Below are 23,184 nucleotides of genomic sequence, written 5' to 3' on the forward strand. Positions count from 1 at the left end.
GGTGCTGGGCACAGCTCTGTAAGCGTCCAATGGCATTCCCGAGGAAGGCTGCCCTGTGCCGTGCTGGGCTCCAAGTGTGGCATGCCTGTGCGTCCTTTCCAGGTGCCATGCGTAGCCCAGCAAGGCTGCTCACGTACGATTATCTGGTGGGCTGAATTAAATCCCAGGGGCTCCAGCATGGCTTCAGGCAAAGAGCCTCATTTGGCACAGAGAGTGGTTAGCTCATTGGTCCTCAGACAAGCAGCACTGAGTCACAGCAGTCGCTGCCTTCAGCCCGAGCAGGGGGTCGCCCTGACCTGCAAGACTTGCCCGTCCTCCAGGACCTGCAGCCACGGGCTTGGGGAGAAAGGCAGCCCGTTCTGGAGCCACGAGATGGTGGGCACAGGGTTGCCCAGGGCTGGGCACTGTAGGCTGACGGTGCTGCTGGCGTTGACAGTCACCTCCTCCACCAGCTCCTCTGTGTCACCCAGGATCACAGGTGGGGCTGGGCGGGGGGAGAAGAGGGTGAGGAGCGGGCAGCCTCCCTGGGAAAGGTCCCGGGGGGAGGCAGCCGTGGAGGCAAGAACACCACTTGGTGCCGGGCACTGGCTGGGGCTCCTTGAACCCTGCCCACCAAGCCCTCCCAGGCCCTGCCGCAGCTAAGGAATCTGAGGCACAGAGAGCACTGTGATTTGCTCAAGGTCACACAGCTAGGAAGCAGCTCACTTGCAATTTGAATCCAGTCCTGTCTGGTTTTAGAGCCCAAGCTCGTAACCCCTACCTCACCAACCTCTGAGTACAGTAGGACTGAACATGCTCTCTACTTGGACCCCCTTTGGGAGGGGGCCCCTCATGGGACCTGTAGACATGAGACCACACCCCCCCCCCGCCCGCGCCCAGGCCGGGCCACTCACTCAGCACCAGCAGCTGGTAGTGCAGCCAGTCCTCGCCCACCTCATTGGAGGCCTTGCAAGAGTACCTGCCGGCATCTTCCGCACGTACCAGGGGGATCTGCAGGACCCGGCCTCCTGCGGGGACATGGGGACAGAGGCCTGAGCCAGGGCAAGGAAACCCGTTCTTCCCCCTGGAGGGGACCTGGGACGTATCACTTCCCCCCCCCCACACTCCCGCTCCCCCACCTCATCTGTGAAACGCAGAGAATCGCCTGCTCTGCTCAGGTCACGGGTCAAGGGGATCAAATAAAGCGCAGTAGCGGCTTACTCTGTGCCAGGCCCTGGGCTGAGCATTTCCCTGGCCTCTGACTGCGTGTGCTGTTACTACTCCCATCTTACAGATGGAAAAACTGAGGCTCCCAAAGAGTGCCCAGCAGGGCTGAGCCCAGCTCCTCATTGAAGGCAGAGGGAAGGGGCAGAGAGCTTGGCAAATGTCGGCAGAGGCTCTCAGGAGGCGGTGGTGGTTGGGCGTGGGGGCAATTGGGGGGTATCACCTGGGACCCTCTGTGCACAAGAGCCAGCCAGGGCCAGACCCTGGCATCTGTGGGGCTGGAGCTGGTCTCTAGTGGAAGCTGGGCTAGGGTCGCTGTGTGCTCAGGACTCTGGGTTGGGGGATATCTGACCCAGGATGCAGTGGGCTGTGAGCAGGGTTAGAACCAGGGGCTCATTATGTGCGGAGCCAGGAGACAGTACCCGGGATTTGGGGAGGCAGTGGCCATGGCTGGGGGAGGGGTCACTCGATACATGAGGTTGATCTGTGATCAGGGCCAGAATTAAAGTCAGCTGTGACTGTGACCACTGTGTACCCAGGATTAGGGGTCAGTGGCCAGGGCCAGAGGCCAATCAGCATGTGACTGAGCTCACTGTGTCCCTAGATCAGAGGGCAGTGCCAAGTTAAGAGGTCAATCGAGCTTTCCGTAAGCATTGCCTCTCCCAGATCTCCAAGGGGCCACCTTCTTCTGCAAGTACCAAAGTACAAACCCTGGAATGACCCTGTTCATCCTGCAACCCACGTCATCCCCCTCTGCTGGACAGCGCCACAACCGGCCCAAGCCTGGAAGGACCAGGCAGGACCAGGCAGGACCTGGCAGGACCCGGCAGGACCCCATCCGGGCTCTGTGTCTCGAATACCTCCCAGTTCTGGGCCCCCCTAGGGAAGCCAGGCATTTCTAAGTCCCACCCCCGGAGCCTTTTAATTCAAAGTCATCCACAAAAAGCTATTCTGAAATAAAGCCGTTGTTTACAAAAATTAAATAACCTTAAAGAAATATTTAAAGTTGTAAGAAGAAATTTAAAAGGTCACATAAGCCATGAGCTTGGACTCTGGGTGGTCATCAGAGCCCAGTGAGAGATTCTTCAGCATCTGGGGTCACGAGATCTTAATAAAGGAACCGGCCACACCTCCAGAGAAAGGGGCCAGGACATTACAGATCTTGAAGCCCAGAGGTGGGCACGGCCGAGATGAGAACCTCTGTTCTAAAAACCAGAGGCAGAAGGGGACCCCATTCTTGCCTTCAAACCGGTAAAGAACTTCTAGCCCCGGTTTACAAAAGGCAGCTAAGGTCCAGAGTGGTCACGTGCCCTGCCCGGGGTCACACAGCAAGCAGCACACAGGAGAGCTCAAGGACTTACAGAAAGGCAGAGGAGACCAGCTCTGATGTGGGCGTGACCCTGGTGCCTGCCTGCAAATGCCCTGCTTCTCTGTGCAGCCCTGGCCTACCTTGCAGAACAGACACCCCATCTGTGGCCGAGAGGGGCTGGTCTTCCCTGTACCAGGTGAGCTCCGGGGGTGGGACCGCGTTGGTGTCACAGTACAGGTAGGCGGGGTTGTTCTCCACGATCTCCCGGTATTCTGTCACCCCACCCCGGGCCTCTTCCTCCCGGGACAGGGTCTCAAAGGCTGCACTGGCATCTCCCACCTTCTGGAACACGGGGGGTACTGGGGAGTGGGGGACAAAGCCATTAGGACCCACAGCCGAGGGACGGGGATGAACTTCCGCTCAGAGAGATTCCCGTCCCAGCCTCCCCCAGGCACAGAAATTCTACCGTTTGAGCCAATCCCTTCAGTCAAGGCAGTTTTTAAATTCACTCACTCCTTCAACCAGTGTTTACTGAGCAACTACTATGCGGGGCACTAGGATAAGTTTCCTCTCTCTGGAGCTCGTGTCTAATGGACTCAGTCTTGTGACACGCTGGTATTTCTCAGAGGAGAATGCCAGATACTAAGCGTTAGCCAGAGTGTATGCCTTGGAGCACGGAGGCCCCCCATCACTGGCTTTTTGAACTGGGGGGGCCCTCAAGGTCACCTGATTTGATCACCCACACTTTACAAAGGTAAAACCAAGGCCTGGGGGGCAACGATGTCCTTGTCACAAGGTCAGTTCATAAAAGAGTCCAGGCCAGGGGCGTGGGGGCCAGACATGCAGACAGCGATGAGACCAGAGCCCTCCCGCCAGGCCACCCCAGAAGCACTGATACTCCCCACCCCCAGCTATGCGGCCTCCCGGTCCTACTGGCCCACGCTCCACCCCTCTCTGTGGCCCTACACACCCTGGATGAGCACGTTGAAGTCCTGGTCATCCTCGCCAACCACATTGGTGGCCACGCACACGTATCGCCCGGAATCTGAGACCTGCGTGGGCCGGATCTGGAGTAGCTGCCCTTCACCAAGGATGTGGACACGCTGGTTGGTGGTCACGGGCTGAGGGTGGAAAGAGGGGAAACAGACATCAGAAATGCGGGGCAGAAGGCCCCCAGACGAGTGTACTTCTATTTTCACACAATTTTTAGAATACAACATAAAGTGATAAGAACACCCCGACAATTTTGTAACACCAAATCCATACAACTTAAAAATTAGAAGAGAATTCAGTGGGTGAATATAGGATTTAATGTTCGTGAGACTTGTTTCCTATAAAGAGTTGAATTTCTTGTTAAAATACAAAGGGCGGGGCAGGGCCCAGGCCAGCTCTGGGACCTGATGCCTTGACTGCCTTTTCTGGAAGCTTCCAAGCAGACGAGGGGGACCAGACTGAGAGCCTGAGGCCGCCAGGGGGTCCCGGGCTCACCTGTCCGTCTTTGTACCAGCTGATGGTGGGTGGGGGCATGGCCCAGCACTCACACTCCAGGGTCAAAGTACTATCGACCTTGGTCTTCACTTCCTTCACGCCGACCTCCCCGGAGGGGTCAGCTTTGGAGATGGAAGGGGGGACTGAAAACCACAAAGCAGTCTGAGGAGGAGGCCAGCAGAAGACGTGCTGAGACCCTGCGCTCCCCCTGGTCCCGGCTCTGTCCCAGAAACGGGGTGTTGGCTCTCTGAGAGTGGAGGAACAGGGACTCTGGAAACCCACCCGCTCCTGGGGAGAGATGGTTACGGGACAGGTCAGGTCCGAGGTGAGGGGATTCCTGGGGTGACCTCTGGGAGCCCTCTTGGGGGTACCAGGTCTCAAGTTGTGGGGTCTCTGGCTGCACCACAGTGTGAGTGGCAGAAGGAAGCCAGGACTGGTGTGGCTCTGGGCGTCCACGTGGCCCAAGTCCTAGCTCACTGGTTCCCTCCTCCTAGGTCCTTGGCCCTAAAATGACTGAGCCGGCCCTGGCTGGCCACTGACCATCAGAGGAGACAAGCCATGTGAAGGCATCTGGGGTGTCAAAAGCAGCCCTAGGGTTCCCAAGCCGCCTCCTGCCCACCCGACTGGTGCCCTGGAGGGTCCCTGACTCACTGAGGACTTCCACGTGGTAGTTCTTCATGGCCTCGCCAAGCTCATTGGTGACCACGCAGGTGTACTGGCCCGCGTCTTCCTTCTGGGCATTCAGGATCTGCAGCCCGTGGGTGCCTGTTTAGGGGGCGGGGGGCAGCGGCCAGGGTCACCCCCAGGCATTCATTTAGGCTCCCTTCCTCTGACCCAGCCCGATGACGCGTCACCTGCCCCCTCTCTCCCTCCTCCCCGCCCCGAGGGCGTCACCTGGGAGCAGCTGGATGTTGTTCACGCCCTCCAACGGGGCCCCATCCTTCATCCAGGTGATGGTGGGGGAGGGAAAGGCCAGCGCCTCGCAGATCAGAGAGATGGGGTTGTTGATGGTCACGGTCACCTCCTCGTCCGCACTGTCCTTGCTCATTCCCAGGATGGTGGGAACCACTGCGGTGGGGCAGGGAGCGTGCTCGTTAACGGAGGTCCCCCACCCTGGGCCCAAGGACCCAGGAAAGCCTCAGACCCTGGTGCTTGGCTTCAGTGCTTTTGCTACTTGCATCGCACAGAGGGGAAACTGAAGCTCAGAGGAACCACGCACTGTGTGGCCACACTTGAATTCAGGCCTGGGTGACCCAGAGCCCAGGCTCTCCATCACTAAGCAATACCATAGGGGAAGCTGGTCAGTTGTGCCTCAATTTCCCTAATAGTCTCTTAACATCCAGAATCTACTCATTTAACCAGAGCCTTCTCAATTCTGTTTGTGGTTCCAATTTTTACCACTCTCTGAGCAGAGGTGGGAATGGAGTTTTACTCCCTGCTGGGTAGAATAGCTCTGCTTTCAACGGTCCCCAAATTTTCTCTTTCAGCTCTCGCTGGGGACCCTCCCTTTTACTAACAGCATTTTAAGAAACAGATCTGTGCTCCTCTCAACTTCTAGACCCCTGTTTCTCCTAACGAGACAGTTCATGCTGACGGCCCTTGGGAGACTGACTGCCTGGGTGTGAGCCCCGACCCTGGGGCCTGGAGTCTTGTCACCTCTCTAAGCCTCAGGGCTTCATTGGTGACATGGGGACAAGCACATCTCCCACCTCCTAGGGTTGTTGAAAAGATTCAACTAATCAGGCCTGTCCAAATGCCTGGCCCATGGTAGATGTTCAGCCAATAGGGCTGTTATTATTATTTTTGTTGTTGTTGACGTGGAAGAAAAAATAGTAAAGTGCTTTGTGGGAAGCTGTCTGTAAGGAGCTGGTCACCTTGGTACCAGCCTGCCGGCACCTAGGGCGGCCAGAAGATGCTTAGCACTTACCCAGGATGCTAAGCTGGAAATGTTTGGTCTTCTCTCCTATGGCGTTGGCCGCAATACAGGAGTAGTGGCCTGCACTAGACAGGTTGGCCTGGAGGACCTGCAGGAGGGCTCCATCTGGAGAGATGCGGTGGGCATCTCCGCCAGCCAGGGGCCTGCCATCTTTGAACCATGTGACCTTGGGCTGTGGGTGGCCTGTATGCAGAGGGGAGAGGCAAGTGAAATGCTTCAGCAGGTTTTGACCAGGTCAAACAAGAGGTCAGAGGCTGCTCCAAGATGGGGCAGGGGACATCAATTCTCCATCTTAGTCCAGAGGCCCATGCAGCAGGGCAAGACACAGAAGCAGCCACCAAGCCTGGCCTGGGCCCTTTCTTATGTGGTTTGATTGCCTTTTCCTTACCCAGGTTGTGGGCAGGAATGGCTTGGTACAGACAGGCAGGACAGAAAGGCAAGTTATCCCTTCCATCCATCCATCCATCTATCCATCCATCCATCCATCCATCCATCCATCCATCCATCCATCTCTCCCAGCCCACAAGCATTAATGGGAGCCTACTCTGCTGGGCACTGGGGGAAGCATGGTGACAAGGTAGCCCTTGGTCCTCAAGGAGCTCAGAGCCTGGCTGGGGTACACAGATGTCACAAGGCCACTATGGTCCCGTGTGGTCAGTGCTGGGATAGGGGAGCACTGGACCTGTAGGAGCCCATGGGCCCAAAGGGTCAGCCAAGGACTCCTTGTGGAGGGTCCTGGAAGCTGAGCTCTGTAGTCAGATGAGGAGTAGGGAAGAGTGTTTGGGGCAGAGGCACAGAGAGTGCAAAGGCCAAGATGGTGAGAGACCCTCCGTGGGGAGCAGTAGGGCTGGGGGCAGGCAGATCGCCGGGGACCCCCTCCTTCTCGCAGCTGCCTCTCACCCTTCTTCCAGCTCACTGCATGTGCCCCTTACCCGTGACATTGCACGTCAGGTGAGCCGTCCGCCCCTCGGGAACCTTGATTGCCTCCTCCAGGTCCTCGTTCTCGATACTGGGAGGAACTGGGAGAAGCAGGGAAGACAGACACTAACTGACCATGCTGAACAACCACGGAGCAGGAAGCTAAGAGCCCACGGCACCTCTCTTCCATTTCCCCATCCCCTCACGCCTGCCTCCATGGGGCTGTGAGTTTAATAAACCCTAACCCTAACCCCAACCCTAACCCTCAGCAGCCGGCTGAGGGAAGTACCAGTGCCTCTGGGAGAAGGCCCTGATCAGAGGAAGGCAGTTGGGTGGTATTGAACATCTTTTCCCCCTTTCATCTGGGGTTAGTTCTAGCTGTTTCTGGAAAGTTCTATGGCAGCCTCAGAGAAGAGGTTGCTGATGAGGCAAAGAAAACAAGGCTTGGCTTCTCCCTCCTGCCGGTGCCAGACCCCACCCCCAGAAGCTCCCAGGCCGGAGGGAAAGGATTGGTGGGTGCCCATGAGAATGGGGCGGTGACACACCCAGAACCTCCACGCTGAAGTTCCTCCGCACCTCCCCAGCCTCGTTGCTTGCCAGGCACGAGTAGAGGCCTCTGTCTTGCTCCTGGGCCCGGGTCATCTTCAGTATCCAGCCACCTGGGGAGGGGGGGAGTGGGCTCCAAGCACAGCTATGAGCAGCCTTCTGTCCCAAGCTGAGCCCAGGCTGCCCGCCAGGAAGAGGAGCATGCCAGGCATTATATTTAGAGGTATAGCTGTCTGCCTCCCACAATGTTCCATTCCTCAGATGGGTAAACTGAGGCCCAGGAGGGTAAACAGATAGATGGAGCCCCCTGGACATTAGACCTACACCAGGGTAAACTTGAGGACCCTGTTGTAGTAAGAAGGATCTGTCACCTGGCTACCCTCTCTTCTGTGGGTTGGCTGGGGCTAAAAGGACAGCAATGGTTTATGTAGTCCTGGCTCAGATCAGAACCCTCATTTGACTCTGATGGACCTGGTAAAAGGCCACCTTCTCCCAAGGACCTCTCAGAGGTGAACCAGCTCCTCTCAGAGGAATGCAAGGATCTCCTAAGACCAGCCCAAGGAAGGCAGATACACATCATCACTGCTATTCTTGCACCCAGGGCAGACATCACTAATCGATCGCCACTCTCCTTTCTGCTTGGCCCAGATGCAGTCTCTGAATTCATATCATCACACTGAATCTGGCGGCCCCCACCAAGTGCTCAGAAGCGGTGCACAAGGGGAAACTTATTTACCATCCCAGCTTTGGCTGCATGGAACAACTGACGGGTCATTGAGGCTGAGCTTCAGGGGGCCTGGAAGTCCCTGCAAGATTCTGATGGGATATTGCCTCTTGGGCCTCAGTTTCCCCATTTGTATTCCAGCAAGAACCATCACAAACCAACTTTGTGAGGAAGATGAATATTCAAAGGAGAAAGTGCTTAGATCAGCATTTCCCAAAGTTTGTTACAGTTCCATGCTATGTTTCATAGGTGCCGTGAGAATTTTTTTCTGCAGGACTTATCAGAACCTTGACTATACAGATGGTCACTGTGAGTCTCCAGGACAGCAGAACAGGAAGCCTTTTCCAGACTTATTTAAATCTGATTTTTTTTTCCTGGAGCACCTCACCTGACCAGTGTTTATGGGGACCAACAGCTAAAACGGTTATCCCAACCAAGCCTGGCAGTGCAGGATCAGAGGTCACAGGCATGTGATGGACAGAGGTAGAGGGCCAGATCCGATAACCAGATACTCCCCCGACTGGCACCTTACCTGCCAAGAGGTAGGTGTCCTCCCCAGGGCGGATGGGTTCCTCCCCTCGGAACCAGAGGACCCCTGGAGGTGGGATGCCTGTGGCTTGACAGAGCAGCGTCAAGGGGCTGTGCAAGGCAGCCGTGACGTTGGTCAGTGGGTCCAAGTCTCCAATGAGCTCTGGGGGCACTAGACACAGAGAAGAAGCCGCATTCAGGATGCAGACGGGAGCTGTACGCTCCTGCTTGGCTCCCCACAAATGCCCTCCCCGAGGACCCCCGCCCCCCAGTCAGGGGAGCCTGAGGAGCAGGAGCGACAAGATCAGAGGGCGTGAGTGATGGCCACGGGCTGGGCTTTGGCATCAGGCTTGGGCCCCAGTTTCCCCAACCCCTCGTTGGAATGCCAGGAGAATTCAACAAGGACATGTGTAGAGCACTTAGCACAGAGCCTGGCACGGAGCAAAGACTGAGCAAATGAGACGGGAATTAGAGCAAATGGGAACACCAGATGGGTCCCTAAATCCACAGAGCAGAGTTCCATTCAGAAAGGAAGCCACACCCTATCAGGCAGGGATAGGTGGGCGAGACTGGGGATCCCAGCAATGATGGAGACATGAGAGGGTCCTCCCTAAAGGACCCCTGCCCACCTCTCCCTCCTTGCCTCTCTCCACTCCCTGCCTCCACCCTGAGGCATGCAGTAGAAGCTCAGTAAGAGATTGGAATCACAAGGCTCTTCTAGCCACCGTGAACGTGCTCCAGCCCTCCGCAGAGTCTGTTCCTTCTGCCTGGCACTCTTCCTCTCACCCCGGCTCCCGATGAACCCCTACTCAGCCTTTGCATTTCAGCTAAAAGGTCACCTCCTACAGGAAGCTGCCCTGACTTCCCAGGACAGCGGTCAGGATCTTCCTGATCTCTCGGGGAACCCCCGAATTCCCCCATTACATACGAGTCATGCAGGATAAAGAATGCCCGGAACAGAGATGGGGAGCAGCAAACACGGGAGACAGGGAGGGAGGGAAATGAGGGCTATTTGGAGCCAATCCTGATTTTGAGAGCAGCGTTTGCAGCTTCTTCCAACAGGTGCCCTACCCAGAGGGGTCTGACTCCTGGCAGAACAAGGGGGTGGCCCCAGGAGCACAGCTTGGGGACGGAAGCAGCCTTGCCTTCTGCAGTCTGGTCCCCTTCCTGCCCTCCTCCAGCAGGCCGCCGGTCCTCACCCAGCACAGAGAGCGAAAATCTCCTCTCGGCCCTCCCGGCCACGTTCTCGGCCACGCAGCTGTAGCGCCCGGCGTGGGCAGCCCGAGCCCGCTGCACGTGCAGCCTCTGACCCTGGCTCTGCAGCCGCAGGCCAGGCGCGGCCCCCGCCGGCTCGCCGTCCCGCTCCCACGTCACCCTGGGCGGGGGGTTCCCTGTGGCGTTGCATTCCAGAGTGGCCTCCTCGCCCTGGACCACGGACACCTGTGTGTGGGGCTCGCGGGGGCCCGCGATCTGAGGGGGAACTGGCATGGGGAGAAAGCACGTCAGGGAAAGTGGGCCGCCGGGCACCAAACACGCGCCACGTGCCAGGCTCTGGGCTCGCCTCCATTTGGCCTGTGTTCCTCCATGTCCCTCGCTGGCTGTGTGACCTCAGCCAGGTGACCTCGCCTCTCTGGGCCTCCACTTTGCATCTCTATAATGGGGTCAGAAAAGTACCCCATGGCCCCCTCTCCCACACCCTGTGAATCACAGGAAGGCCTGCCGTTTGGACAATGAGCTCACAGAACAGCCCTGAAGATTTGTGAGGGGTTTTCTTCCTTAGAAACCAGAGGCTTCCCAGAACTTAAACAGCTGTTAGGACTGGCCGAGGGCGGGGGATTATTCCACAGGTGGGGTTCTCCCCAAGATGCTGAACAGCATTTTTCTTGGTTTTATTTTCTAGAATGATTTTTACAAGGTTGAGATATTTAATTTCATCTCGGCAGGACAAGTAGATGGAGACTTATGTTTCCATCACATATAGGAGCTTCATATCAATTTTACATTTCTTTAGTTTCCAACTGTTTCAAGCTGTGTTTTTTCCCCCCTCTGGACCATTGGGGGCTTCTTGGGATCACGCTGCCCCCTCTCTCACGCTGAGGTCAGGAGCTGTAAGAAGCTGGCTGGGGGTAGGGGGCAGTTGAAATGCCAGAGAGCTAAGGGGTAACAGGAAAGTGCTCTCATCAGCCCTGTTTTGTCTTTGCTTGGGTTTGGGGGTGAGGTCTGCCCTGCCAGGGCACCTGGCTGCCCACCCTTTGGGCCCCTTCTGGCCCCTTCCGCCTGGTTCAGGTCATCCCAGCCTGACTCACCATGCACCTCCAGCTGCTGGTCCTGGCTGCTATTTCCGGCCACGTTGCTGCACTCACAGGTGTACGTTCCCTCCTGGGTCGGCTGGGCCTGTGCTAGATACAGCAGCCGCCCCACAGCTGACACCTGCCCAGGGCCGGCCCCGTCCATGGGCAGAGGCTGACCTGGAGGCATGAGAAAGAAGCCCCTGGTCCTTGGTCCTTCCACCTCGAACACTTGTCCTCCCATCCATCCTGGCCAGCTCCTGCTCATGCATCAGGTGCCCACTTAGATGTCACCTCCACCAGGAAGCCTTCCCTGAGCACCAAATGTGATCCCGGAACCCACTCTGAGCTCCCATAACACTGAGCCTCTCCCCAACACAGATAAGCCTGCAGGTGGCACGTCCGAATCCTGCCCTGGCGTGGGCTGTCCTGGAGGGCAGACCCTGCCTCACTTTCCCCCTGGGATCCTTAGAGGCTCTCTGGGGCCTGGCATATAATAGCGCTCAGTGAAGGCTATCGAATGAATGACCCATCCATCTAGCTACAGAGATGGGCGAGGGAGACCAAGCAGCTGGCACACCTGGCAGCAAGGAGACCCCGATGCAGGGAAGGATTTTGTAAACCAAGAGGCACTGGATTAAACACTAACTTCCAACATCCTGCACCTGTTCACAGCAGAGCGGCCCTCTGGGCTCTGGCCATCCATCAGCATGTGTCCCAGCAGGGGGAGGAGACTAGGTGGCCACATGACATTCTTCCTCGCTCTTACATTCTATTCTCTGTCCATGCTCTCTCCCCTGGTGACCTCGACTTGTCTTGTCACTTTTGGATTTATTCTTAGTCCAGACCTCTCTTCTGAGCTCCAGACACCTATGTCTGACTGCCCACTTGACAACCTGTTGGGTGTCTAACAGATCTCAAAATTAAATGCCCCAAACTCCCTATCTGCTCCCCGAAACCTGCCCTTGCAGCCTCTCCATCTCGGTGATGGCAGAACCACTCTCCCGACTACCAGGTCAAAAGTCATTCCCCGACTCCTCCTTCTTCTTAGCCCCCATCCCAGCCGTCAGAAAATCCGGCCAGCACCACCTTTGAAATGCATCCAGACTATGGCCCCCTCCCAACACCTCATGGATACCCACCTAGTCCAAGTGCCAGCATCTCTTGCCCAAAGTCCCTGCAGGAGCCCCCTCACTGGCCACCCTGCTCCCACCCTTGCTCCCAATGCTCTATTCTCATCATGCTGGCAGGAACCATCTAGAGTACAAACCAGACCCCTACAGAAGCCCCATCTCACTCAAGGTAAAAGTTGAGATCCTTACAGCCTTTGATCCACCCCCATCGCTCAGGTGACCATCTCCTGCTACCGTCCCCTTGCTGAATCTGCTCCAGCCCCACTGGCCTCTTTGCTGTTCTTCAAACATGCTTGGCTCACCCCTGCCCCAGGGCCTTTGCACCTGCCATCACCTCTGCCTGGAATGCTTTTCCCTACAATATCCTCATGCTCATCCTTCACACCTTCTCCACATCTGCTTGGTCAAATGTCCCTGGCCACCCAACTTAAAATTGCAAATCCCACCTCCCTCCCCCCTCACAACTTCTCCCCTTTCCTGGCTTTTATTTCTCTCCATAGCACTTATCATGTCAGGTATTAAGTCATTTACAGGCATACCTCGGAGATATCATAGGTTCGGTTCCAGACCACCGCAAAAAGCAAATATCGAAATAAAGCAAGTCACGTGATTTTTTGGTTTCCCAGTACATATAAAGATTATGTTTAGTCTATTAAGTGTGCACTATTATGTTTAAAAAAACAATGTACGTAACTTAATGAAAAATACTTTAAAATGCTAACCATCATCTGAGCCTTCAGCAAGCCATAATCTTTTTTCAATAGTAATATCAAAGATCACTAATCACAGACCACCATGACAAACATAATTATAATAATGAAAAAGTTATAAATATTGGGAGAATTATCAAAATGTGACAGAGACCCAAAGTGAGCAAATGCTGGAAAATGTTGGGAAAATGGTACCAGTAGACTTGCTGGAGGCAGGGTTGCCATAAACCTTCAATTTATGAAAAACACGACATCTGCGAAACTCAGTAAAGCAAAGCACAATAAAACGAGGTATGCCTGTACTAACTTCGCATTTATTATCTGACTGCGTCAATCCACTGCTGTATGTCCAGCACCTAGAATGGGGCCTGGCACAGAGAGGCTCTCAACAAATACTGGTTAAATGAATGAATTCCAAATATTTATCGAGCACCTGTTTTGTACCGGGCACTGTCTTAGCCACTGCTGAATTCCCAGACAGTGCCTCCCAGGGCTCACGGGCTCACGGGCTCACGGAGGAGCAGACACTGAAGGACTAAGGCGGGTAATATGACAAGCTAACATACAGGGGTGGCATCAAGGAGGCCTAGACTGGGGTGGAGGTCAGGGAGGGCTTCCTGGAAGAAGAGACATCTGAAGTGAGGCCTGAGGATCAATCCAGCTCTCACTGGCTGAGAAGGGGCTGAAGGGTCTTCTGTAACCAGCACCCGCACCCCCCAGGGCTGTAAGCCCACCCACCTCCAACTCAGCTAGAGTGGGGGCACCCAGCGAGGGCAGGGAGCAGCCTCCTTGGGTGGGGAAATGAGGGTAGGGCTGGGCGAGGTCAGCCATCCTACCGTCCTTCCTCCAGGAGATCTTGGGGAAAGGGACGCCCCGACATTCGCAGGACAGCCTGGCGGGGTGCCCCTCAGTCACAGTCAGGGTGCGAGGCTCTGGTGAGGGGAACACTGGAGGGACTGAGTAAAAGAGAGGAGGTGAGGTGGGCAGGAAGTTGTGGGCTGGGATAAGAAAGGGACCCCGGGGGGAGAGGGTGGGGGAGGAGGGCTGTATCCTAGAACCCATTCAAGGCAGCCCCAACCCCAGGGCTTGAGAGCCAGCCCTAACAGGGGCAGGGGGAGGGACCCCAGCCCAGCCCAGGAGACCCTCACCCCAGACATTTAGGTTGTAGTGTTTCTCCGATCGGCCTGCCTGGTTCAGCGCCTCGCAGGTATAGCAGCCTGCGTCCGCCACCCCGGCTCTGTCCACCTGGCCGAGAGTAAAAACAACCCATCAGCGGGGGCAGCACAGATGCGATTACCCCTGGACAGACTGTGTGACCTTGGGCATGTCACTTTACGTTGCTGAGTCCCCCCTCCCACCTGGAACCAGGGAGCAGTGGTGGCACCTGCTGTGCCTCTTGTACCGGGAAGTTTCTGGAAGCCAGGGCCTTGGTGGCCTGACACGGACTGGGCACAAATGGCGGCCCTGCCAGCCTCACCCCACTTCACATCCACAGCCCAGTCCTGTTCCAAGGAGGAGGCGGAGGGGACCCTGTCCTCAGGGGTCAGATCCTGACCTAGGCAGGTGATGGAGCTAGGCTGTGGCTTTGCAGAATGAAGGGAAGGAGGGGGCGGTATTCCAGGCAGAGGAAACCAAACAAAGGGGCTCAGAGTTGGGAATGATCATATCACAAGATGTAGAGGGGTGGGAGAAGGAGGGGCAGGCTGGAGTGGAGGGTTCTCCCAGCACCTTGGAGAGGTACTTCCCCTCCCCCAGCTGACATGGATGAGCTCTTCTCTGGGGCAGGTGGGACCTCACAGGCATTCTATAGAACTCTCCCAGAAGAAAGGCACCAGGTGCTCACAGGTGAGAGACGGGAGGCCAGTGTGGTCAGAACACGACCCAACCCAACGGCGCAGTAGTCGGGAGGAGGTGGAGCTAAAATTTAAATCCAGGCTGACTCCAGAGTCCCTGACCCTAACTAACCCCTGCCTTGCTGGGCCAGATGAAGGGCCTTAAATGCCCAAAGGCAAGGCGGCTTTCGAACAAGGAGTGAAAAACTCGTGGGGGTCCTGAGGGAAGTGCCCCCACCTCCCGCACTGAGGGCTCAGTCCTGGGGCTTCGCTCTCCATCCCTGTTTGGCTGGAAGCAGCTCTGATGGGTCCTGGGACTGGAGGGGCCTGAGGGTCACAGTGAGCTGAACTGATGCTCATGGGGGCACCTCAGCCCGCCCTGTTCAGGGCTCAGCTCTGCTCACAGTGGGGGCCCCCTTGGTGGCCTGGGAGGCCGCACACCTCCAGCAAGGCCTTGTCTGCAGAGAGGCGGATGCCAGGCCGGGGCTCCAGGGGGCGGCCGTCCTTCCGCCAGCTCAGCACGGGAGGGGGCACAGCGTGGCTCTGGCACTCCAGGGTCACTGACTCGTTGGCCACGACGGACACATTCAGCTCTTCTCCAGGGATGCTTGGGGGCACTGCGGGAGGGGGTGGGGCAGGGGCTGTCTCAGCAGCCAGGAGCAAACACCAGGGATGGGAAGTCACCATTAGGATGAGGGCCCACCCCCTGAGCTGCAGCCCTCTTGTCCTCCCCTTGATGACCTTTAGAGGAGGCCCCCAAACCTGAATAGGATCGTGCATTATAACAACATCAATATCCTGAATATGATTTTGTACTTTAGTTGTACCAGATGTTACCACTGAGGAAAGAGCCCACCTGCCCACCTATCTACAACAGGGGAGTTCACACTCTAGGAGAGGGCTCTGGGGGTCCAACTGACCCTTACATGAAGGCAGACACAGTCTCAGGCCAGACCTCCCACATCCAACCCCCGGGGTTGCCCCAGCCCCGCCTTCTTGAGCCGCCGGCCTGCACCCGGCAGAGTCCAGGGCCTGACACTCACTGTGGACGTGCAGGATGACGTCCCGGCGGTCCTCGCCCACTACATTCACGGCCACGCAGGAGTAGCTGCCGGAGTCGGAAGCCCGGGCACTGGCCAGCGTGAGGACCCGGCCCCCAGGGAAGACCTGTGGCCCAGAAGGAAGTCCACATGAGGTCAGGCCCTGCTAGCAGGCACAGCGGGCAGCTTGCCCCAGACCCCCGGGGCCCGCCACAATGCAGAGGAACCTCGAGCTCCACCCAGACCTCAGGACCTCTGCTGGCTGGTGGGGAATAACATCGGTCCTGAGAAAGAGTCCCCTGGAGTAGGGCTATGGCTAGGGAGCCCTTGAAATAGGGCTGGTCCCCAAGTGTAAGATGCACAACTGATTTCAAAGAGTTTGTACAAAAAGGAGAATGTAAAATGTCTGGTTAATGATTTTTTATAATGATCACGTGATGCAATGATACTTTTTGGATATATTGGGTGAACTAAAATGTATATTTTTATACAGCAGTTTTTTTTTTAATATTCACTTTTTATTTATTTATAAATAAATAAATAAATAAAGTAGCCAAAGGACACTTTTATTTATTTATGCCTCACTGAGAGGCTTTCGGGATCTTAGTTCCCCGACCAGGGATCAAACCCGTGCCCCCTGCAGTGGAAGCAAGGAGTCCTAACCACTGGACCACCAGGGAATTCCTTAAAAATGCATTATTAAAACTGGTTTCACCTGCTTCTTTTTATTCGTCCTAATGCAGCTACTAGAAATTTTTAAATTACATACTCGGTTCACCTTGGTGGTGCACATTATGTTTCTGGAGACCACCTGGCTCTGGACTCCGTTCAGCAGATCCCCTTCCTCCCTCCAGCCGACCATCCTGGGCCATCACTGTCTCCCTCTCCCCCCGGCACTCCCAGGCCCTGACCTCTGCTCCCAGCACCTACTGAGGCACCCGGGAGGCAAGTCAGGGCCCCCCAGCCCTACTGACCTGGAGGCCAGAGGTCCCTGCAGTGGACACGGGGTTTCCATCCTTCAGCCACATCAGCATGGGGCTGGGGGCTCCCGTGGCGTTACAGGTCAGCCGAACCGGGGTGTGGAGCAGCACGGGGCCCGGCAGGCTGGGTGGCACAGTGATGCGCGGAGGCACTGCAGGGTGAGGGCGGCACAGGGCACAGGCTGAGCCCCGCTGGGGGTGAAGCAGGCAGGGTCCCGGGCTGGGTACCCACACAGGAGCACACGGCCACAAACAAAAGCTTAGGGACAGCCACTCCCAACACGGGCACAGCACTCCACAGTAATTGAGGTTGCTCATCTCATCCCTCCAGCTCCACCACGCGGCTTCCACAGATGGGAAACTGAGGCTCAGAGAGGGAAGTCACCTGCCCGAGGCTGACCAGCTAGGAAGTGGCAGAAGCAGCACCTGAACTGGGGCCTTCTGGTCAGCATGAGGTCATTATCATGGGGATGGTAGAGGGGTAACCAGGGTTGAGAATCCCTGGGCAGGTTTTGCTTTCCAACTCAGAGGTATCAGCCTATAGACAGCCTCTCGTGGGCAGAAAACGGTCAGAAGATTCAGTTGTATCTGGGAGGCATGAGGCATGACACCCAGGGTCCCAGCCTCCTGTCCAGCTACCTACCCCCTGCTCTTAGGATAAAGACCCAATCTTTCCAGCCTCCATCTGGTACCCAGCACCACCCTGGCCCCTCCTCTCACTGTTCTGTAAGCTCCGAGCCCCCAGCCTCCTTTCAGTTTCTCAAATTCTCTATAGCCTTAGCGTTTTGCACATGGTCTCTGTTTAGGCATCCAGCTCTCAAAGATGCCTTCTGGGACCCCCCAGGCCAGGTCAGCGCTCCAGTTCCAGGCATTCAGTTGTACCTCACTTTTCCTAGCTCTTATCACAGTTGTCATGAACCAATACTTTGGGTAAGTATCCAATTACTATATCCTCCACTAGACTGAAGGCTCCTGGGTCCGTCTTGTTCAGGGCTGCAGCCCCAGGGTCTGCCCAGACCACGTACAGGCACACCTCATTTTATTGTGCTTCACCTCACCGCACTTTGCAGATGTTGTGTTTTTTACAAACTGAAGGTTTGTGGCAACCCTGCCTTGAGCAAGTCTATCGGTGCCATTTTTCCAACAGCATTGGCTCACTTCTGGTCTCTGGGTCACATTTTGGTAATCCTCGCAATATTTCAAACTTTTCCTTTACTGTTCTATTTGTTATAGCGATCTGTGAACAGTGACCTTTGATGTTACTACTACGACTCACCAAAGGCTCAGATGATGGTTAGCATTTTTTAGCAATAAAATACTTTTTAATTAAGGTCTGTACTTTCTTTAGACATAATGCTACTGCACAGTTACTAGACTACAGTATAGTGTAAACAGAACTTTTCTATGCAATGGGAAACCAAAACATTCATGTGACTTGCTTTATTCTGATATTCGCTTTATTGCGGTGGTCTGGAACTGAATGAACCTGCAGTATCTCTGAGGGACGCCTGTACTCAGTAGATGGAGGAATTGATGTTTGAATAAATGGATGGTTGAGGGGATGGACAGCTGGATGGGTAGATGGGTGGATGGATGGATAGGCAGAGGATTGGATGGATGGTTGAATCAGTGGAAGAACAGTTGGGTGTTTCCATGCATGGATAGAAGAATGGATGGATGAATGAATGGATGGATAAATTATAAATGGATGGAAGGAAGGAAAGATGAATGAAAGGAAGGATGGATGAATGGATGATGGATGGAAGGAAGGATGGATGGATGACAGATGGATGAACAGACTGAGGGACAAATGGATGGAAGACAACTTTTGGGACAAGGATCCCTTTAGTCGCAGGGCAGCTCACCATTGACCCGTAGGCCATACTGCAGCTCTGTGCTGCCTGCCACATTGGATGCCACACAGCGGTAGATCCCAGCGTCAGAAAATTGGGCTCGCTCAATGAGGAGAACTCTCCCATCAGCTGACACTGTCACTCCCTTCTGGGCAGAGACAGGCTGGTGGCCCTTGAACCAGGAGATATCTGGTGAAGAGAAGAGAGATGAAAGGGTCCCTGCCAGCCCTTCAGACTGTGCCTGTGTCATGGGCATCCAGGAGAGGCTTCCTGGGTGGTCATATGGTGTGCCTTTATTTCAGGCACTGGAGAAAGCCAATGTTCTCCAGGAAGGGGGGCGGGGCAGAACAGGGCAGCGTTGTCTGAGATGGAACCGAAGGCAGAGAGGGATGCAGGCGGGGCAGCCAGGAGCAAGGATAGTCGAAGTCAGCCCAGCCCCTCACGTCCTCCCCCTGCCAGGAGACCACCTATGAGGGAGATCTTTAGAGGAGAACATGGTATACCCCAAAACAGCAGTCTCATAAATATGGACTGATTATAAAAAGCTACATGCACCCCCATGTTCACAGCAGCACTATTCACAATAGTCAAGACATGGAAACAACCTAAATGTCCATCAACAGATGAATGGATAAAGAAGATGTGGCACATATATACAATGGAATATTACTCAGCCATAAAAAAAGAACAAAATAATGCCATTTGCAGCAACATGGATGGAACCAGAGATTATCATACTAAGTGAAGTAAGAAAGAGAAAGACAAATACCATATGATATCACTTATATGTGCAATCTAAAATATGACACAAATGAACCTATCTACAAAATAGACTCGTGGACATAGAGAACAGACTGGTGGTTGCCAAGGGAAAGGGGGTTGGGGGAGGGATGGAGTGGGAGGTTGGGGTCAGCAGATGTAAGCTATCATATATAGAATGGATAAACAACAAGGTCCTACTGTATAACACAGAGAACTAAATTCAATATCCTATGATAAACCATAATGGAAAAGCATATAAAAAAAGAATGTATATATATATATATATATACACACAACTGAATCACTTTGCTGTACAGCAGAAATTAACACAACATTGTAAACCAATATACTTCAATTTAAAAATAAATTTAAAAAATAAAGTTAATAAAGAGATAATAAATAAATTAGTAACGACCGATTGTAGCTTCAACTTCCTTACCTCCTGCCAGGGTCCATCCCAGAAGATGGTTTCCCCATGGCAGAGGGCAAATACCTCCAGGGCTCACCACCCCAGGCAAAGCAGGATTGACCTGGTTCAGATGGGGGACAGGAAACGGACCCTCTTCCTGGGCCCATCCTGTCTGCCGGGCACCCACACCTAGCCCTAGCTCCCAGACCTTTGCTCAACTGCTGGTCTAGAGAAGAGGCCCAGATGGAGGTCTTGGTTCTCACCGCCAGCCCCGGGGCAGCCCCGTGAAGCCACAAACTCAGCAGAAACCCGGCAGGTTTGTTTCAGACACCAGTGCAAAGGCTCTGGGCCCTGGCAGGGACTGGCATGTAATGGGCATTGGATAAACAGCTGTTGAGAAGGAAGAGGGGAACGCTGGGGAGGGAAGGGGAAGGACTGCTGATCTCATCCTGCTTTGTCCACAGCCAGAGTGGTGCCTGCGGCACTGCCCCACCTCTTTGGATGGGGAAGTGGGGTTGGCTGGAGGTGGCTTTCAGCCAAGAGGAGGGGTCTTACTTACCAGGAGGGGGTACGCCTGAAGCCAGACACTCCAAGTTTACGGAGGCATTTTCCAGCACTGCTTTTCTGACCAGGCCCGGCTCGATATTGGGGGGCACTAGGGGAGACGAGGAGAGCCCTGGCTTGGCGAGGGTACAGGCTCTGGGTGGCTCATCTCAGCCTCCCCAGTGCCCCTCCCCAGCCTTCCCAAGGTGGGCTGGGCAACAAGGACAACCCTGGAGTCCGACCCCCCAGGAACAGCCAGCATCAGGCACACTGGGGAGGTGGACCCCAGGCAGTCACGAGGAGTGACAAGTGCCCCTTGTCACTCAGTGCCCCTACCCAGCCTTCCCAAGGTGGGCTGGGCAACAAGGACGACCCTGGCGCCTGACCCCCCAGGAACAGCCAGCATCAGGCACACCGGGGAGGTGGACCCCCGACAGTCATGAGGAGTGACAAGGGCAAGGATTTGCCCATATACACAAGGACCTAAATGAGCCCCCAAATGAATAGAACAAGCAAAGATAAATATGAATGAGAACAAGGCTGTCCACTGAAAATCCGGCAGAAAACAACCAAAAGTGGCCACGGAGCAAATGATTTTCTACTTCTAAAGTTAAGTACGTGACATTAATTTTAGAACCCCCAGCCGTCCCCAACCCCCCACGGCAGCCCTGCGGGCCCTCAATCACCCACCACCCCAGGTCCAGGCTCCACCTCCACCCACATCCTCACCCAACACCTTGAGCGCCACGTCCCTCCTGCTCTCCCCAGCCAGGTTAGTGGCAGCACAAGTGTAGATGCCTTCGTCCCTCAGGTCCACCTTCTCGATCTGGTGGAGAGGAGGAAGGGCAGGTGTGTGCCAGGATGTGGGTGGAGCCTGGGGTCAGAGCAACACTGGGACATGGCAAGTGGCCAGGCTGCTGCTGACCCCAGCGCAGGAGACGTGAGGCATGGGCACAAGCTTGGTTCCGGGTGGAGCTCTGAGCCACACATTAGGATTCCAGGGGATCCCTCTGGTCTTGGGGATACTCCCCTCTCCCCATTTTCTCCCTCTGGGAGCTCAAACTCCGGGGACCTGGACTAGGCTTAGGGCTCCCTTCCTTCTTCAGACCCAGCACCCCAAGGTCCACTGAGCATTTCTAGGGTGAGTGGACTCTGTTTGTCCTGCCCCCAGGCTGCCAGAGCTCCGCCTGGGCTCCCCGGGGCCACTAAAAAGCAGCCCCTCCACCTGTGCAAGGTTGGCCTGCCAGCCCTGGGGCCCTTGCACGTACCTGCAGGTTCCCCCCCGAGGCTGCCAGGGACACACCATCCTTCCACCAGCGGAGGCTTGGGGTAGGTACCCCAGTCCCTGCACATTGGAGGGTCACAGGCTGCAGGAAAGGGGCTGTGATGTTCTCACCCCCAACTACGACCACCGATGGGAGCTCTGGGCAGAGGGAGAGGCAGGGAGGCCCAGTCAGGGTTAGGAGGGGTGCAGTGGGCACCCAGAAACCTCTTCAATGCCTGGGGAGGGAGGGAGTGGCCTTGCAGGGCTGGCCTCTAGCTTCCCCCCACTCAACCCTCCAGACACCTGGCCTTAGGGGAAAGAGCACCAGACTGAGAGCCGGCAGAGCTAGTCTTCCCCTTTAAAATTCTCCCATCCATCATCCATCCATCCATCATCCATCCATCCATCATTCATCCATCCATTATCCGTCCATATGTGCACTGAGCATCTACTCTGTGTCCCACACTGCACTATGCACAGGGACACAACAGAGAAAGTTCTGTGCTGCCCTCAGAGCTCCCAAGCTGGGCAGTGGAGATGAACAGCCAAACGAGAAATCCCAATACAGTAGGTGGGGGGCTATGGCCACGAGAGGCTGGGCAGTGCAGATTATAACCATGGTGGAATCAAGCAGGGCTTCCTGGAGGAAGGGGTGTTTTTTAGGACAGACCTGAAAGATAGGGAGGAGCTAATCAGACAAAGAGGAAGAATGTTCCAGGCAGAGGGAACAGCATTTGCAGGACTGGAGGTAAGAAAGCCAACGTATTTAAACAGTTGAATGAAGTTCAGCATGGTCAGCATAAAGACAGCAAGCCGGGGTCGGGGGGAGGCTGGGGAGGGGATCGAAGGCCTGTAGACAAGTGTGGTGAGCAGCTGAGACCACCTTCTCACACCTGTGTCTCTTTGGGGAGCTGGGAAGTCCAGACCAGAAATGCTGTCCAGAGAAGACCAGCTCCATGCCCTTCCCATGTCTGACAGGCTGGCTTCACCCACTCCGGCATCTCGGGCTGTCATTGCCCCAGAACCCCAGGCCGCCCTCACCGTGCACAGACAACTCCACTTCAGCCCCTGCAGTGCCCGCTTCATTGGTGGCCTGGCAGGCGAACAGGCCCGCGTGGTCCAGCTCCACGTGGTCGATGTGCAGTGTGGTCCCCTGCGAGGTCAGCTGCACCCCGGCCAGCTCCTCGGCTGGGCGGCCATTCTGCAGCCACCTAAGGTGTGTGGGGAGGGGAACAGGTCAGCCTGAGGCTAGGGAAGGTAGGGGAAACAGGACAGGCCAAGAGGCCAGGCAGCATCTCTCTCCCGTTCTCACGTCCCTGGCTCCATGGTCCCTGGCTCCATGGCCTCTTTCATGCTCCTGGGAGGGGTAGCATCTCCCGTCCCCACCCACCCCCAAAGCATGCTCTCTGCCTGTCCCCCAGCCCCCCAGTTCTGGCCTCCACCACCCCATACGCACTGGATCGTGGGAACTGGGGAGCCTGAGGCCTGGCAGGGAAGGTCCAGGGGCTGTCCCACGAGGGTGGTCACCAGGCCCAAGCCTTCTGCCAACAGGAGCTGCGGGGGCACTGTGGGCAGAAGCCACCATTGGATGTCTGGAGCTGAGGAAATTCCGGCCTACAGCCCGCCCAAGTCCCAGTGCCGCCAGAGTCAGGCCCAAGCCTCACCTCACCCTTCAAGCACTCCCATAAATGGCCCCTCGTCCAGAAGGCCTTCTAGGA

The 23,184-nt window shown here is 55.7% G+C and overlaps 1 protein-coding gene across 1 annotated transcript in view; it reads right to left on the reverse strand.

The window, feature by feature from the left end:
* The window catches only part of HMCN2 (hemicentin 2), a 150,819-nt gene that overhangs the window by 45,885 nt on the left and 81,750 nt on the right, over nt 1–23,184 (reverse strand). The window contains exons 33-56 of the mRNA XM_061200924.1: nt 22,923–23,031; nt 22,508–22,677; nt 21,471–21,625; nt 20,932–21,028; nt 20,219–20,314; nt 18,501–18,677; nt 16,630–16,787; nt 15,659–15,782; nt 15,057–15,232; nt 13,932–14,028; nt 13,620–13,739; nt 10,959–11,120; nt 9,852–10,133; nt 8,657–8,824; nt 7,400–7,513; nt 6,869–6,955; nt 5,928–6,119; nt 4,895–5,068; nt 4,652–4,765; nt 4,001–4,143; nt 3,483–3,633; nt 2,653–2,871; nt 894–1,007; nt 297–484 (exon numbers count right to left, since the gene is read on the reverse strand). Coding sequence (XP_061056907.1) covers nt 297–484; nt 894–1,007; nt 2,653–2,871; nt 3,483–3,633; nt 4,001–4,143; nt 4,652–4,765; nt 4,895–5,068; nt 5,928–6,119; nt 6,869–6,955; nt 7,400–7,513; nt 8,657–8,824; nt 9,852–10,133; nt 10,959–11,120; nt 13,620–13,739; nt 13,932–14,028; nt 15,057–15,232; nt 15,659–15,782; nt 16,630–16,787; nt 18,501–18,677; nt 20,219–20,314; nt 20,932–21,028; nt 21,471–21,625; nt 22,508–22,677; nt 22,923–23,031 — 3,587 coding nt within the window. The remainder of the gene's footprint in view (nt 1–296; nt 485–893; nt 1,008–2,652; nt 2,872–3,482; nt 3,634–4,000; nt 4,144–4,651; nt 4,766–4,894; nt 5,069–5,927; nt 6,120–6,868; nt 6,956–7,399; nt 7,514–8,656; nt 8,825–9,851; nt 10,134–10,958; nt 11,121–13,619; nt 13,740–13,931; nt 14,029–15,056; nt 15,233–15,658; nt 15,783–16,629; nt 16,788–18,500; nt 18,678–20,218; nt 20,315–20,931; nt 21,029–21,470; nt 21,626–22,507; nt 22,678–22,922; nt 23,032–23,184) is intronic.

This window comes from Eubalaena glacialis, chromosome 9, assembly GCF_028564815.1.
Source record: "Eubalaena glacialis isolate mEubGla1 chromosome 9, mEubGla1.1.hap2.+ XY, whole genome shotgun sequence".
NCBI classification, from domain to species: domain Eukaryota; kingdom Metazoa; phylum Chordata; class Mammalia; order Artiodactyla; family Balaenidae; genus Eubalaena; species Eubalaena glacialis.